Below are 14,255 nucleotides of genomic sequence, written 5' to 3'. Positions count from 1 at the left end.
TACCCTGAAATAATGTGCAAAAAGAAGCTGAAAGCAAAGTTTTGCTAACACTTTTTTTAAAACTTCCTTAAAAGTTACTTTGACATTAAACTTCTTTACAGAATTTGGTATTTTCTAATACAAAATGTACTGTTTATAAGAGGAGAAAACAGAATTATACATAATGTTCCAGTAGTAAAGTTGGCAGCTGAACAGTCCTGTTCCCCCTTTTGTGTTTAAAAGTTTTGTTTTTTTTTTTTTTTCCCCCTTTGAAGACTAAGGGACTAAGGATCCCTCTTCCCCCTTGCGATTTTGGTACTACTTTACATATACATTTTATTGGACTCTAGTTAGTATTAAAAACTTTTGTAATTGCTTTGTTCAGGTACTACATCTATAATGCATAATTTTACTAACCTCTAGATATTTCCTACCTTGTTTTTTTAACTAGAGGCAAAAAGGGAATATTTAATATTTGACAGAATATATTTTGTCTTGAACAGATATAGAATTTCTTGTACATCAGCCTCTAAAGAAAATGTATTCCTAAACTGGGGGTGACAGTAGCATAAGTGACATGAACTTAAGACAAAGTTTTTGACTCTTTTGCATATTTGAAATATTAAAAATCCGAAGTTGTAACTTTACCTGCCCATGTTACTACAGGAATACTGCTCAGTATTGAAATAGCAACAGTCATTATTATTCCATCTTCAGTCATTATTTAGCTTAGTAACCAGGCAAGTATTTTTCCCATTCATTCAAAACTAGTTCAGTGCACAAACACTAACTTTGTGCAATGCTCATCACTCTCCCATTCCTTCCCCAGGAAAGGACAGGATCAAGGCAAGGGTCTCACTTTCATTAGAAGTGTGAAAACAGTCAGAAAGCTCAGTGTTCTCACCCTCCCTTCTCATCTGAAAAGGGCAACGTGAACTCATCTCTTGCTTACTATACATCAAAGAATTAACTCATGCACGGAAATCCAAGCCTCACTGGCTCAGTTTCTTACAAAGGGTGCGCTTTCAGTTCTGATGGGAGTTTTACCATCAAGCACTTGAGGTTTCTAGATTTAGCCTCATTTAAAATGGGATTTTACATGAAATGTTAAATAACTTCAATATTGCTACAAGAAGGACTTAAGTAGGAAAATAGAATGAAGAGGTATTTCTAGTGTCTATTTAGAAGTGTTCTTTGCCACGGGTCTTGAGAGAAACAGTATTACTAAGCCACACAGAACTGCAAGAGCAAGATATTAAATTGTCCCTCTCAGAGCTGCAAGTGTTCCTAGTATCAACGTATACTTTTTAATGCTCAGATTTCTCTAGAAAGGAAAACAGGACCAGAAATGATTTTTAATAAACTTGTATTTTAATTCAGAAGGCTCATCTTCTCTGTGTTTTACCAGATTTTCTCTTTCCAGCCAGCAGATGTTTTGGCTTAGAATCAAATACATGTCTGTCGGATTCTCCTCTCCTGCCCAGGCGATTCATTTTCTTTTGAGCATTCTTTGCCATAGTCTTAACTTTCTTCACCATCTATTTAAAAACAAACAAACACAGAGTAACTTCTCCAAATAGGCTTACCTCTTTTATATATATATATATATATATATATATATAAATATATATGATTTTAAGGAGGACATTAAATAACACACAACATAAGCCACCAACTACAACTTCACAACAGTATCCAGTGTAAGTGATGTTAATCTTCCTTATCAAAACTTTTTTCCAATACAAAAAAATGTTATGTTGCTATCCCTAAACACTTAATTCCCTACAGCTAGAAATGTATGGTTAGGTTATGGAGCAAGTTCAGCTTTTAGAGCTCTCTTTTACTCGCATTTAGAGAAAAACATTTTTAAAATACACTTTCTTATACTACTACATATTATTTTTAAGACTGAATTGACACTTTTGAAGCTATGAGTTCAAACCAACAGCATATGAAGCCACAAAGAAACGAGATGAACAGGAAGTAGTTACATTTTTTGGATCTTCTTGACAAACACAACCATCTGAGAATTAAGCTTCCCAGAAGACAACTTAAATACAATCATGCCATTTTAGTCCCTACAAAGGTAGATAACTTTAACAAACCTTAGCATCACGAAGACCAGAAATATCACGTGGTGGGCGAGAGGAGCTGCGACTGCGTGCAACAGATTTAGGGGTTTCAGACTCATCACGTTTACGTTTCCTTGTAACACTACGGGACCTTCTTGCATAATGTGCCTGAAATTCAGAACAGAATTTTAATTATTAAAAATAGGAACACAACACAGACAGAAGCTGGGATTTCAAATTAGGTTAATAATCATATTCATTCATTCATTCATTTCAAATTAGGTTAGTATGAAAAAGTAGGATGTAAACTGCTGTGATACATTAGTTTGGTTATATCACAGTAACATAAAGACTTTGTCAACTGTTAGTCATGGTCTATCTGTCCTACAGCAGTATTCAAATTTTAATGAATATTAGCATGTTCTCTTAAAAATTATTAATTCCATAGTTTTCTGATTTTTTGAGTAAACTCACAGCAGTATTGGATAGCAATATTGAACAATTTTACAACAGTAAAAAAGCAATGAAGAAATCCACTCTGCTTACTGGCTATCTCTTTATAGGACAAAGCACAAAAGAATTCCAGACATAGAGACTACCATCTTACAGCATAACTATTAAATTCCTCCTCACTGAGATAGCTCCTAAACCAAGATGGCATCTCGGCTCCGAGAACCACAAATGCTTACTTCAGATGTATAATGTTGACATTCCTTGTTCCCTAACCCCTGATTTATTTAAAGAATTAGGGTGTCAAGTTCCAGATAGCCCTAAGACTGCTGGAATTGCTATACAAAATTGTTTTTTTTTTAATTTATGATGAAATAAAATGATTTCCCAAGGCAAATCTAGGTTTTGAAGTCCTACTCCATGACTGCATTGCATCTAAAAATGCCAGCCAGGCAATCAAGAACTGTAATTAGAACTCAGCATTAATGAATTGTAAGAAGATAAGCCTGATCTGTCATTATTACTATTTTTGACATAACAGTATCCCATCCAACAAAGCAGTCTTAAAATTTCAAGTATGTTTAGCCAATCCCAGTTCTTGTACACTGTTGAAATTCAAAGTTCTAACAGAAAGCAGTGCACATACACATTTGTGACTCCTTATAAATACTGGGGGGGGGGAAGCTACCCAGCCTGTTACAACCACATCACTCAAACACTTCAGCATTGGCTGCCTCATTCAGATTTCACTTTTCCTCCTTAATAGATTCCACCTCTCTCGTGCTAACTATAATACGCATTTCAAATGTGCTCAAAGAAACTTAGCATACAATGAAACTTGATCTTTTTCAGAAAACCATAATACTTAATGAGCAAAAAGCTTACATCATCTTTATTAGTCATGTCAAGTCCAAGATCAGTCATTTCTTTCTCTAGCACCTTTCGCTGGACCTGTAAAGAGAAAGTTAAGAAATCACATTTGTCTTTAAAAATAATGATTCTACCTTATTTTTGTCTTAACAAATGGCCATAAACCTACGTATATACATAGGCTTATTATATACTACATGTAAATACTATATACTATATGTAAATACTATGCATTTATTCCTCATGGCACATTTACATGTACAACCATATTATGGAAGTCAAAACTTCACATTCACTTAACTCTCTTTATCCAAAAACCCTTATTCTCAGGATTTGTCCCAACACTTCAAAAAAGATCATTCAAATTGTTTGCCTTTTTTGCAGGAAGGCATGCTTCGATCAGAAACGTTTCCTTCTCTCCCAAAAAGGAATACACTGTGAGGGAGGACAGATTTTTGGTTGCAAAATCAGCAAGATTCATTTTCTGAAAATGTCTAGTTTTTACAATTTGGTATTTGGCAATCCTTTTGGGCTAGTTACAAGAGTTTTTGTCATTAGAAAGCATGATACCTAGCTTCTAAGACAAAATACCTGATCTTTTCCAGTATAAGAAGGCCCTACAACAAATTTTACAATTTTAATTTTAAGTAATTATCTCAAACTTCTAAATTCCCACATAAAAAATAAAATAAATTTTAAAAATCCCAAACAGTAACCCAACTAAATGAGCTGGATTATATTCCTAAATCCTTTTTCTGCAACATATATGGTAATCTTACAGAAAACTCATTTGTGTGACATAATGCAAAACATTTTGTACGTTTCCATAACTAAGATCAGCCCTCCTGCGAATACAGAAGAAAGCAAGGAAGCATGAGGGTAAAAACTGAGAAAAAGTGATCTGTTCCACTACACAAAATTATTATACTTTTTATACAGTTATTGTACATCAGCAAGATTTTATTGTACAATATGTTCTATACTTGCCTTCTTAGCTGTTCTAGGCATCCTTGGACCCCGTGTATCCTTCTCCTTTGACTGCAGGATTTTCAGTTTCTTTTTTTCTCGGATCTGTTGTGCCAGATGTCGGATTTCCATCATTTCTTCATCTTCGCTTTCTGGTTCACTGTCATATTCCCCAGCAGCTTCTCTCAGCTCTTCCTCTTTTTCTAATTCTTCCAGTTTCTTAAAATTTGAAGAGATCAAATGAAAATCAAGATGTTTGTTTTTGGATTGCAAATTCAAATCCTTGCTTTAGAATTTCAGGATCTCAAAACTACATTTTGATATTGGCCTGAGCTATGACAAAAGCACCATGCAGACCCTTCAAAGGAGCTATGTCACTCATAATGATCCCCTCTGGCCATGCTTAATGCAGTCAGAGAAATCGATTATTGTGCAAGAAGCCATGGGGTGCAATACTACACAGCTCCCTAGCTCAGATTGTAGTGCAGTGTGGCTGCATTTGTACAGCTGCCCTGAAGTTGCCTACTACACTGACGTACTGTATCTTGACCTACCGCAGCTGTGCTGTTTATGGCATCACGCTCTCAAAAAAATCTTCCTTTCTACATTTAGCTGGAGTCTCGAGCACCAGCTACTCAGATGAGCCCAACTGCATAATGAGCAGCTCTACAGTCTGCACTGACTACTCACTGGGTAAATGTTCATATTACCAATAATACATACAGTTTGGTAACTGCATTCCTCCTGTCTACAGTCAAAGAGTCAAGAGGTTACCTTCTGACAAGGTAAAACCATCTTTCTGAAATTCTGTTTTTAGTTATTCAGAAAACCTTTTCCCATGGGAAGTTCAGACATTGTAGAACATTTTTTTCATGAAGCACTGTTTTTATCTAAGAACATAGTAGAATCATAGAATCAGTAAGGTTGGAAAGGACCTCTAGAGATCATCTAGTCCAACTCCCCTGCTCAAGCAGGGTCACCTAGAGCATGTTAGACAGGGTTGCATCCAGGTGGGCCTTGAAGATCTCCAGAGAAGGAGACTCCACAACCTCTCTGGGCAACCTGGTCCAGTGCTCCGTCACTCTCACAGGGAAGAAATTCACAGTAATTTGTATTAAATATACAAATGAATATAAAAGCGAAAAGGTGTAAAAAGAATAATGGAAAACTCACTTTCATGATATCCGGATCAATATAGTCAAGTATATTATGACCTTCCCATATCTCTGGTATCTTATCATATTTTTCAGATGAATTCATCAAGTCCCAGTATTCTTTAAAAAATTAAAAAGTTAATAAAGTGTCAAAATAATTTCCAAGAAGAGTGTTCAATATTAGAAGAAAACACTTAGATCATAATAAAAAACGTGTCATATTCCTGGTAGCACAAATCTGATACGATCTCTGATATATATTCACAAATACTTCAGATCCCCGTTCTACTTCAAAAGATTGTTGGACAATGACAACATTGGCTGCAAAGCCATAATAAGCAACAGATACTCCGCTGAAACAGAATACATGCAACCTCTCTCGTATTGGTATCTCCTTGAAGAGGACAGAATCAAGAGATACTGCAATATAAAATAAAGGTAAAAAACAACTGAATCATCAGACTAGTCATAACGTCATTAATTCTGAAATGTGAAAACAGTGAGGGACATCACTGAACAAGAAAGAGTCAATAAAGATCAGAAGTTATGGAACAGAAGAAAAGGGCAGCATGCAATAAAATGGTGCCACTGATATTTAGTTGAAAGGAGTCAGGTTTATGTATTCTCCCAAAAAACAGAAATAGTCAAACTTCATTGCTTAAGATTTTTGTAATACTTACTCTGAAGATCCAAAATATAATCATCTCCCATTTCAAGTTCAAGATCTCTTTCCTGTAAAAATATATATAGCTTTATAAGCCTTCTAATTTTAAATATATGTGCTAATTCAGCAGATTTAAAAATCACTTACTCATTTCCTAATTAAGAGATACCACTTACCAGTTTCTTCCTGGGTGCGTCTACTTCCATTCGTTTCTTACGTGCTATTGCTCCCTCAGGTATAAAAGGCAGCCGTTCCTGAAATTAATAAAACAATTCCCCCACAAAACAAGCATGAAATGTTTGAAACCACAATTTATATAATGCTATAAATTACTACTGTATTCTATTTATCAAGAAAATAAAGTTCCAAGCTGAGTCACCCATCAGCTGAGGCATTTATAGATGAAAAGTAAACACATCTCACCACATTAATCTGTTCACATGTTGAGCCAAGAGAGAATTTTCATCCTACTTATATTTTAAAGAGTACTGGAAAATATACTAAGAAGGGTAAATATGTAGCTTACCTTGTTATCTCTTTTAGTTGGTATGGCCAAGTGTAATCTGTTTAAGACTTCATTCACTTTATTTCCCTTCATTTTAGTATCAACACGATGGGCCAACAGTCTGTCACAGGCCTAAGAGTGCACATAGCAACATTAGGAAAGGAAAGGAGTCTTCCTGATACAACAAACAATGCAGTAGACTTTCAACACCTAATACCTAGCTTCACATCTGAAGTGAATTTATTGACTTACCTCTCCAGCCCTCAGAAAAATTTCAAGATATTTCAATATAAAAAGTATCAAGGGAAGATGCATACGATTCATATTTCTGTATTATATCTGATCTTTTATAATGAGAGCTGACAAATTATATATAAAATAACAAGACCAAGATAAACCTAACCATGAAATGTTAAAACTATGAATTACACTAGATATAAGTAAGTTTCCAGAAAGAGGTTTGCATCATTACCTGCTGAGGCTAAACAGACTACCATAAATAGCATGCTTAAAGCCTGTTACTATAATGCACAGTTTAACAGCGATTAAATTCACATAAATGAGGCAAAACAGTTAGTTGTTCATTCAGAACAAAACTGATAGAGAAGAAACTTACTTCTGTTTTAACTTGGATTACACCTTCTTCTGTTAAAGTACTTGTCTCTATTACAGAAAATCCTTCTTCTTGAAAAGTTTCAAATATTTTCTGAAATAGAAGCATTATTCTGAAAAACTATGCTTTGCAGATTTCTTATTGGAACACTACCATTAAGAACAGAAACTTTAATCCAATATCAACACATGCAACTTGTTATTGAGTATTTTATTAATATTTATTTCTAAAAGATGACCAACTTTATGGCTAGTCTCATTTAATCTTTTTTTATTTTTTAAGCACATAACTACCTTCTATGAAACAACTACAAAGGACACATAAGCCAAAAAAAAAAAAAAAAAAGAAAGAAAGAAAAAGGAGAGAGAAAGAGAGAGACATGAATTATGTGCATCCTTGAACTTGTGCATGTAAAAAACTCTAGCCCTGGACATACACAAACTGCTGCCCAGAAGGGGTTTTTACAGGCTTCTACTGAAGTTGTTCAGCAGCGCTTCTCAGTTTAGCGCTCGTTGTCTCTGAACTCTTACTGAAATGGAAATTATTGCAAAAAGTTACTGAGTCTTACTTCCAACTACCGTGGTAAACAGCAGTTCTCACAGCCTCAAAGATTTCTGAAATAGCTAAGAGGTTGCCTTCTGCTTGGTATTTACAATATTCAGGCAAGGGTATTTATTATACACTACTTAAAAGATACAGGACAAGACTGGGAAAATGACTTTCCATTACATTATTAAATAATTAAATTAAGAAATGACATGTAAAAGTCTTTGCCCAGTATGTATCATACTGGTCCGTGATAAGTATTTTTGCAAATTTCAGGCAAAAGAGAGTGAACTGGGGGAAGCATTCTAACCTGACTCTCTTCAGGAAGTTCCGCAATCCTCTTCACATCACATTTGTTTGCAACAATTATAAGTGGCTAGTAAACAGAAAATAAGTATCATTACCCAAGTTATCACATTATAAAAACCTGGATTTGACTAAGAATGTAAATAAAATCTACCTTGTTAGCAAATAACGGTTTAATATTTCTGAAGAGTTCTACTTGCTCCTCCAGGCTATGGCCACACTGTTCAGACACATCCATTACATAAAGCACAGCAGCACGAAGATGCGCAAGTGCAGTTATAGCCTGCATCTCAATGGTGTTCCTCTCTTCCAAAGGATGATCCAAAATACCAGGAGTATCTACCACCTAAAATTCACATAAATGTAATTAACTCGACACAATTAATATATTTAACGTATTAAATATATTTTAATATATTTAATATTATAAATATATTAATATATTTAATATATTAATTAAGGTGCTTGTCTGCTGGTCAATATGCCTTTGACAACAGCAATGTTCTTGCCTTTCAATCACAAGTACGTCTGCAAACTCAGCAAAATTGAGAATATGAAAGTGGATTGACAGGAGAAGAATGTGGTTTCAGAATAATAAATACTCCAATTACTGAATGAGAGGGAAGAGCCCTACCCCAACCTGGCCCAGAATCTGACAGTGATAAAAAGTCTTCAATGAGTAATTCTAGTTCCCATTCCTCCCTCAAATTGAAAACACAGACACCTACCTGTACATTTTTAGAATAGATTTGGACTACTAACCTGACTTGGCACATTGCATTAAAAATCAAGCACAGCAGCACCCAAGACACAGTATGTCTCATCAAGATATGAAAATGCAACTCACATTGCCAAATGGAGAAACAGATTACAACCAGTTAACTCTTTTAAGAAAGTGCAAGATAATAACAGTTCTTACCTGCCAACGCAGATATTTATAATCCATGTGTCCCACAAAGAGTGATTTTGTGGTAAAGGCATAAGGCTGCACTTCTACGTCTGCTCTTGTAACCTTAAAACAAGATTTATTCATACACATTTACTAAAAAAAATTCCTGAACCAACAAGTAGTAAATTGTAATTATAAAACACTTCATTTGCTACAGGAAAGCTAACAAAATTATTATTCTGGCTCATTTTCTGCAGGAATGTCTGTATCAGAAAATACATAAATAAATACAAGCTATTTTGGTAAAGGTGATGGTACACTATCTTATAGTATTTCTAAGCCAAATCTATTGCAATTTTCCATTTATCCCTCTATGAATTTCACTCAATCTCTATTCACACATACAAATTTGTTACCTCTGACATCAGAGAGTGCCATAATGACATCAAATTGTTTAAATGTTAAAGTATTTTAATTAAATGGTATCTCAGTATTATTTTTGAAAAAGAATTCACACACCTTATTTATAAAGCTAGATTTTCCAACATTTGGGTAGCCACACAACAGAAGAGTTCGTGTATTGGGATCGATGGTTGGCAAACGAGACAAATGCTGTCGCACTGAAATGTTAAACGTTTGTGATAATTTAAGATAATTTAACAAAAATTAAAGAAAAAATATATTCTTAAGTTTTTATATACAACTTCACTGGCTTTTTGGACTTTATAAATTGATACACTGATTATTTTTGAAAATATAATTGTTAACTCCAGAACTATCCACATACAAAAAAAGAAACTGCACAAATATTTTAAAAGTTAATCTCTGCCCATCTCAGCATGAATAACCTGATCAAATCAGGCAACACAGGCTGAAGTAAGGAATAATGTTTGGAAAATATTTAAGTGTAGATAATAAAAACACGAATGTGACTTTTAGGCAAGATAAATTCTAAAACTGTAAGTAACAGCACTTGCAAAACATGAAGAATTTTCAATGAGAAAACTACTTAGAAAATAAATTACAAGTATTTTGCGGTTTTGGAATTGTTTCTATGGTTCTTGTACAAAGCTGCTATATTAAATGCATTCTTTTGTTTTTACATGCTATTGTTACCAGGAACAGTTTCAATGTTTAACTGTTATCTGTAAGGATGAATTTTACATCCTCCTCAATAGCCTTATTTTAGCCTATTTAGAACACAAACCTTGCTCCAAATATTCCAAGCTTGGTTTCTGTCTTTTGATAATTGTGCACATTCGTCCCAGAGCAGCACGTTTCAGCTGTTTGCAGCGGTAAAGAGAATCACCATATTTCATCAACCTCACATAATCTTTAGCAACACTGTGCGGAGACAAAGAGATGAGAAGTTAGCCGAAAACCAAATGGACAAGCACAAAATATAAGAAATGAATGTTCCTTACTTGTCAATCAGATTTTTGGCAATATTAATCTGTCCTAAAGCCAGCTTGTAGTGATCTTTGTCATAGAGAACGTTCATCAAATCTGCATAAAACGGATGAATATCCTAAAACAAAAATATAAAATAAAAGTAAGCCCAATATTTTCTTTCTTTAAGATGATAATAACAACTTAGGTTCTTTTTTTTTTCCCTCAATTCAGTTACAGAATTGACAACACAAGTCAGACTGCCTTCATTCCTTCTTAGCTAAAGAAAATAATCTGCTTAGTCATTACATATATAATTCTTAATAATGTTCAATTTCTTCCACAGTACAATTTTGGTTTGACTCGTACTGAGCTCCCCTTTCATCTTTCCCTTTGTAAAATACTCAAATATTACACATTTGACTTTTTTTAATAGAGAAACTGCAAGAAGCCTATAGAAGAAGTTTTTTTAAGTAAATTTGTACTACAACATAAGAGCAACAAGGTAATGCCCCTCTTTTATTCAGTACTGCATTATAACACTGGATAAAGAGCATTTCTTTAATGCCTGAGAAACTCTTCAGCATTTTAAGGAAACACCACCTCTATTTCAAATCATTTAAACACTTTTCAAACAAATATTTTGGGGGAATTCTGCAGTAATAATCACTGGATATGAAAATATCAGGAAAAAGTATGGTTGCAGGTCAACAATTTAAGTACAAACAGAAAACCGCCTACAGAAAACCCCACTGGATACATGGATTCAACTGCAGTTGTTGGAAGCTAGACCATGGGCACCTTATCAAAGTATGTTTTCAATAACATCCTTTATAGCACCAAGAATAGTGTTTGTGTTGTGAGAAATCTTTTGAAGAACTATAGATGGGAGGCAACAGAATATGTTTGGATATTTCTTACTACTCCAGGTAGTAATACTCCAGGTATTTTCTAGAAATGACTAACCATGAATATAATAACTTATATAGACAGAGAAGTATTAAGCAGACACAAGATACAGACACTAAAAAAACTTTCTTTCTCATCACTGAGCAGCAGTTTCTGTCAAACTGACTTGATCAGAAAGTTCATGTAAAAACCTTGCAAAATCAATTCAATAATCGCTTGTAAGCAGAATTTAGACTCCATTTCCTAGCAGGAAAATAGCACTCTTGTAGTACAAGTTTGCTGAAGTTACTCTCTTTGCATCAGTCAAAACATACTATGCACTGAATCAGCTCAGGCCAAAATAAACTCAAATAAAACCAGTACAGTGTTGCAGAAGTATTCATGATGCCTTGAAAGCAAAGTTACTTTGTATTATCAAATGACAAAACACTTACATCTAATTTTGGGAAATCTGTTAAGATCTGAGTGAGTCTATCATGGTAATTCTGTTGAGTGTATTTGACTTTTCGCATGTAAAACTGTCGAATCCGATGGATTTGGTAATGTTTATGAATGACCGTTGGAGTCTTTCGTTGAGTCTTTGACAATGTCAAGTCTATGAAGTCCTGCAATTAAAGAAACACTATAAATTACACAAACTGCCTAGGAGTAATAATGCAATAAAGGCATTAATTTTATCCTGGTGGAGCAGCAGGCCAACCAGGTAAGTGCATCTGTGCCACATCATTAGTTTGGAATGTGAGAATTTTGCGTGCTTTAAGATAATGCAACTTACTGCAAGGTTCTTGTGGATGTAGAAAAGTGTAAATATCAGCACGGTCTAGGTCAATGTTAGTGTCCGAGTTTACTATTAACAGGGTTTCTATCACTGGACAATAACTGGCAGTTTGTACGCGCTCTATCCAGGTTTTGTTACAGTTACTTAAGAATTTGCCTCCTTTCTACGTTCTCTCCAGCAGCGGCTCTGGAAGCGGCCGCAGCTCTGCCCCGGACCCACCGCACCGGGGACGTGTCACCTGCGGATCCCAAACTCCACCAAACGTGTCAGCGGCACGGCAGTGAAAAGCGGAGGCGGCCCACGCCACGCCACACGCTCCGCCCGGCGAACGCTTAACCACCGTCTCTGCTTCAGAGCAGGAGAGGACTCTTCCGGCATTTCACTCGCCCGCTAACCCGCGGCTGCGTGGCAGCCAGGCTGCACGCTCGCGAACTACCCGTCAGCACGACGAGATTTTGGGAGCGCAAGGGCCGTGTCCGCGGCCCCCGCCGCGCGGGCCGCGCCGCCGCCTCAGGGGCGCTCCTCGGCCGGGGCGCCCGCTCCCCGGCGGTCCCCACCCCACCCCCCCGGCCCGCACATGGTACGCGCCGCCAGGCCCAGGCGCCCCAGCCCAGGGCGAGCCCACGGCCTCTCCCGCGGGGAGAGCCCACGGCCTCTGCCCGCGGGCGTGTGGCGGGCGCGGCCGGCGGAGGGGCGAGCGCGCCCGTTACCTTGGCCGAGGGCACCACCGTGATCTTCTTGAAGTTGTAGAGCGCCATGCCGCCGCGCCGTGCCGTGCCGTGCCCTGCCGCGCCGCGCCGCCGGAAGGGGGCACGAGGCGCCGCCTCTCGCGAGGCGAGGCCGCCGCACGCGCTTCCGCCGCGGGGGCCGGGCCGCGGCGGGAGGCGGCGCTGCGCGGCGGGGCCGGGGCGGCGGCCGGCGGCGGCCGCTGGAGGCCTGAGGCGGCGGCGGAGCCTCGGGCAGGCGGGGCCGCGCGAGGGAGAGACGAGCCGCGAGCGGGGGCTTCGCCGGGCTGAGAGCAGTCGCGCCCTGCGCATTTTTTTAATTTAATTTTGCTTATTCATTTGTTATCAACATTTAGGGCACCTAAATGCAAGCAAGCGATTCAGTGTGCGTGTCTATCCCTGTTTGCTGTTTCATGCTAATAGTAAGTGGGCATGCACTGAAATAGTTCTGTTTCAGAAATTACCTGATACAATATGGAAGAATGAAGCTAGATTAAAAATTAGGAGTTCTCTTGACTTCTGCATTTTTTTTCTCCACGCAAAGCATGACATTTTCCACTTGAGAGAATATAATATATTATTCTGGCATCGCACGTTTTTTGACAGCATTGTTTTTTATTTAAATGCATTATTATTTTCACATTTTCTTTATTTTGTTGTGGTAGTAATTTTGCTGAAATGCTCCAAACAGCTGTCCAGTGTACTGGAATTTTTCAAGGTATTTGAAATTAATTTCTGGAAAGGATTAGCAACTGACTTGACTGATTAATTACTTTTCAGTGATGACTGTTCCATCACAAGCATGCTGTTAGAACCATCCTTGTTACTATACTCTCTAGATGATGCTGCAGCGACCCTATTATGATAAGGTGTGCTGCTTTGTAAACATTTTAATGCTAGTACTCCAATCTTTCTTGAAGGTTCTTAAAGCAAGGAGATTTAACTTCACATTTCATTTATGTATTGTTTTGTCTACATAAACATAGTTTTATAAAGTAGGAGTTATTCCCTAAACGTAATACAAACTCCATATGTATGCTGCAGAAATACAGGGATAGACACGCACACTGAATCGCTTGCTTGCATTTAGGTGCCCTAAATGTTGATTACAAATGAATAAACACGAAGTGTTTGGTTGGCTCCTTGTCCAAGTGGTGCAGTGTCCTTCCTCATGCCCTTTCCCACGGTACCTCTCTTTGGGTAATGTGCACAGCACAGCACATGAGGCTCACCGGGTGCCATTAGTTACTCTAGTACAAGATACAAGAATCATTTCATGTTATTTCTGATTTCAGAGTGGTAGGAGTTGTAGTCTACTAGAGTGATGTTTTTAAAATTCAGAATATATGTTACATGCCTGAAGCTTGGAATGAGTATACATGAGGACATCCAAGTGCAGAAGGCTGGCTTGGGATAGTCTTGGGAAAACTGTGTAGACCA

The 14,255-nt window shown here is 37.2% G+C and overlaps 1 protein-coding gene across 1 annotated transcript; it reads right to left on the bottom strand.

Annotated features, from left to right (window-relative positions):
* Nucleotides 1-1,328: 1,328 nt before the first annotated feature.
* On the bottom strand, nucleotides 1,329-12,893 carry GTPBP4 (GTP binding protein 4). Its single transcript, XM_062567673.1, has 17 exons — nucleotides 12,801-12,893; nucleotides 11,747-11,917; nucleotides 10,439-10,542; nucleotides 10,222-10,358; nucleotides 9,534-9,634; nucleotides 9,045-9,137; nucleotides 8,280-8,471; nucleotides 8,130-8,195; nucleotides 7,277-7,366; nucleotides 6,682-6,792; nucleotides 6,332-6,409; nucleotides 6,172-6,223; nucleotides 5,511-5,611; nucleotides 4,359-4,556; nucleotides 3,387-3,452; nucleotides 2,085-2,219; nucleotides 1,329-1,517 (listed from the first exon to the last, which is right to left on the bottom strand). The coding sequence occupies exons 1-17, from the start codon at nucleotides 12,846-12,848 to the stop codon at nucleotides 1,365-1,367; spliced, it is 1,896 nt and encodes a 631-aa protein (XP_062423657.1). The 5' UTR covers nucleotides 12,849-12,893; the 3' UTR covers nucleotides 1,329-1,364.
* Nucleotides 12,894-14,255: the final 1,362 nt, after the last annotated feature.

This window comes from Rhea pennata, chromosome 2 (assembly GCF_028389875.1).
Source record: "Rhea pennata isolate bPtePen1 chromosome 2, bPtePen1.pri, whole genome shotgun sequence".
Taxonomy (NCBI): domain Eukaryota; kingdom Metazoa; phylum Chordata; class Aves; order Rheiformes; family Rheidae; genus Rhea; species Rhea pennata.
The sequence above is the reverse complement of the archived record's forward strand: the minus strand, read 5'-3'. Positions and strand labels throughout refer to the sequence as shown.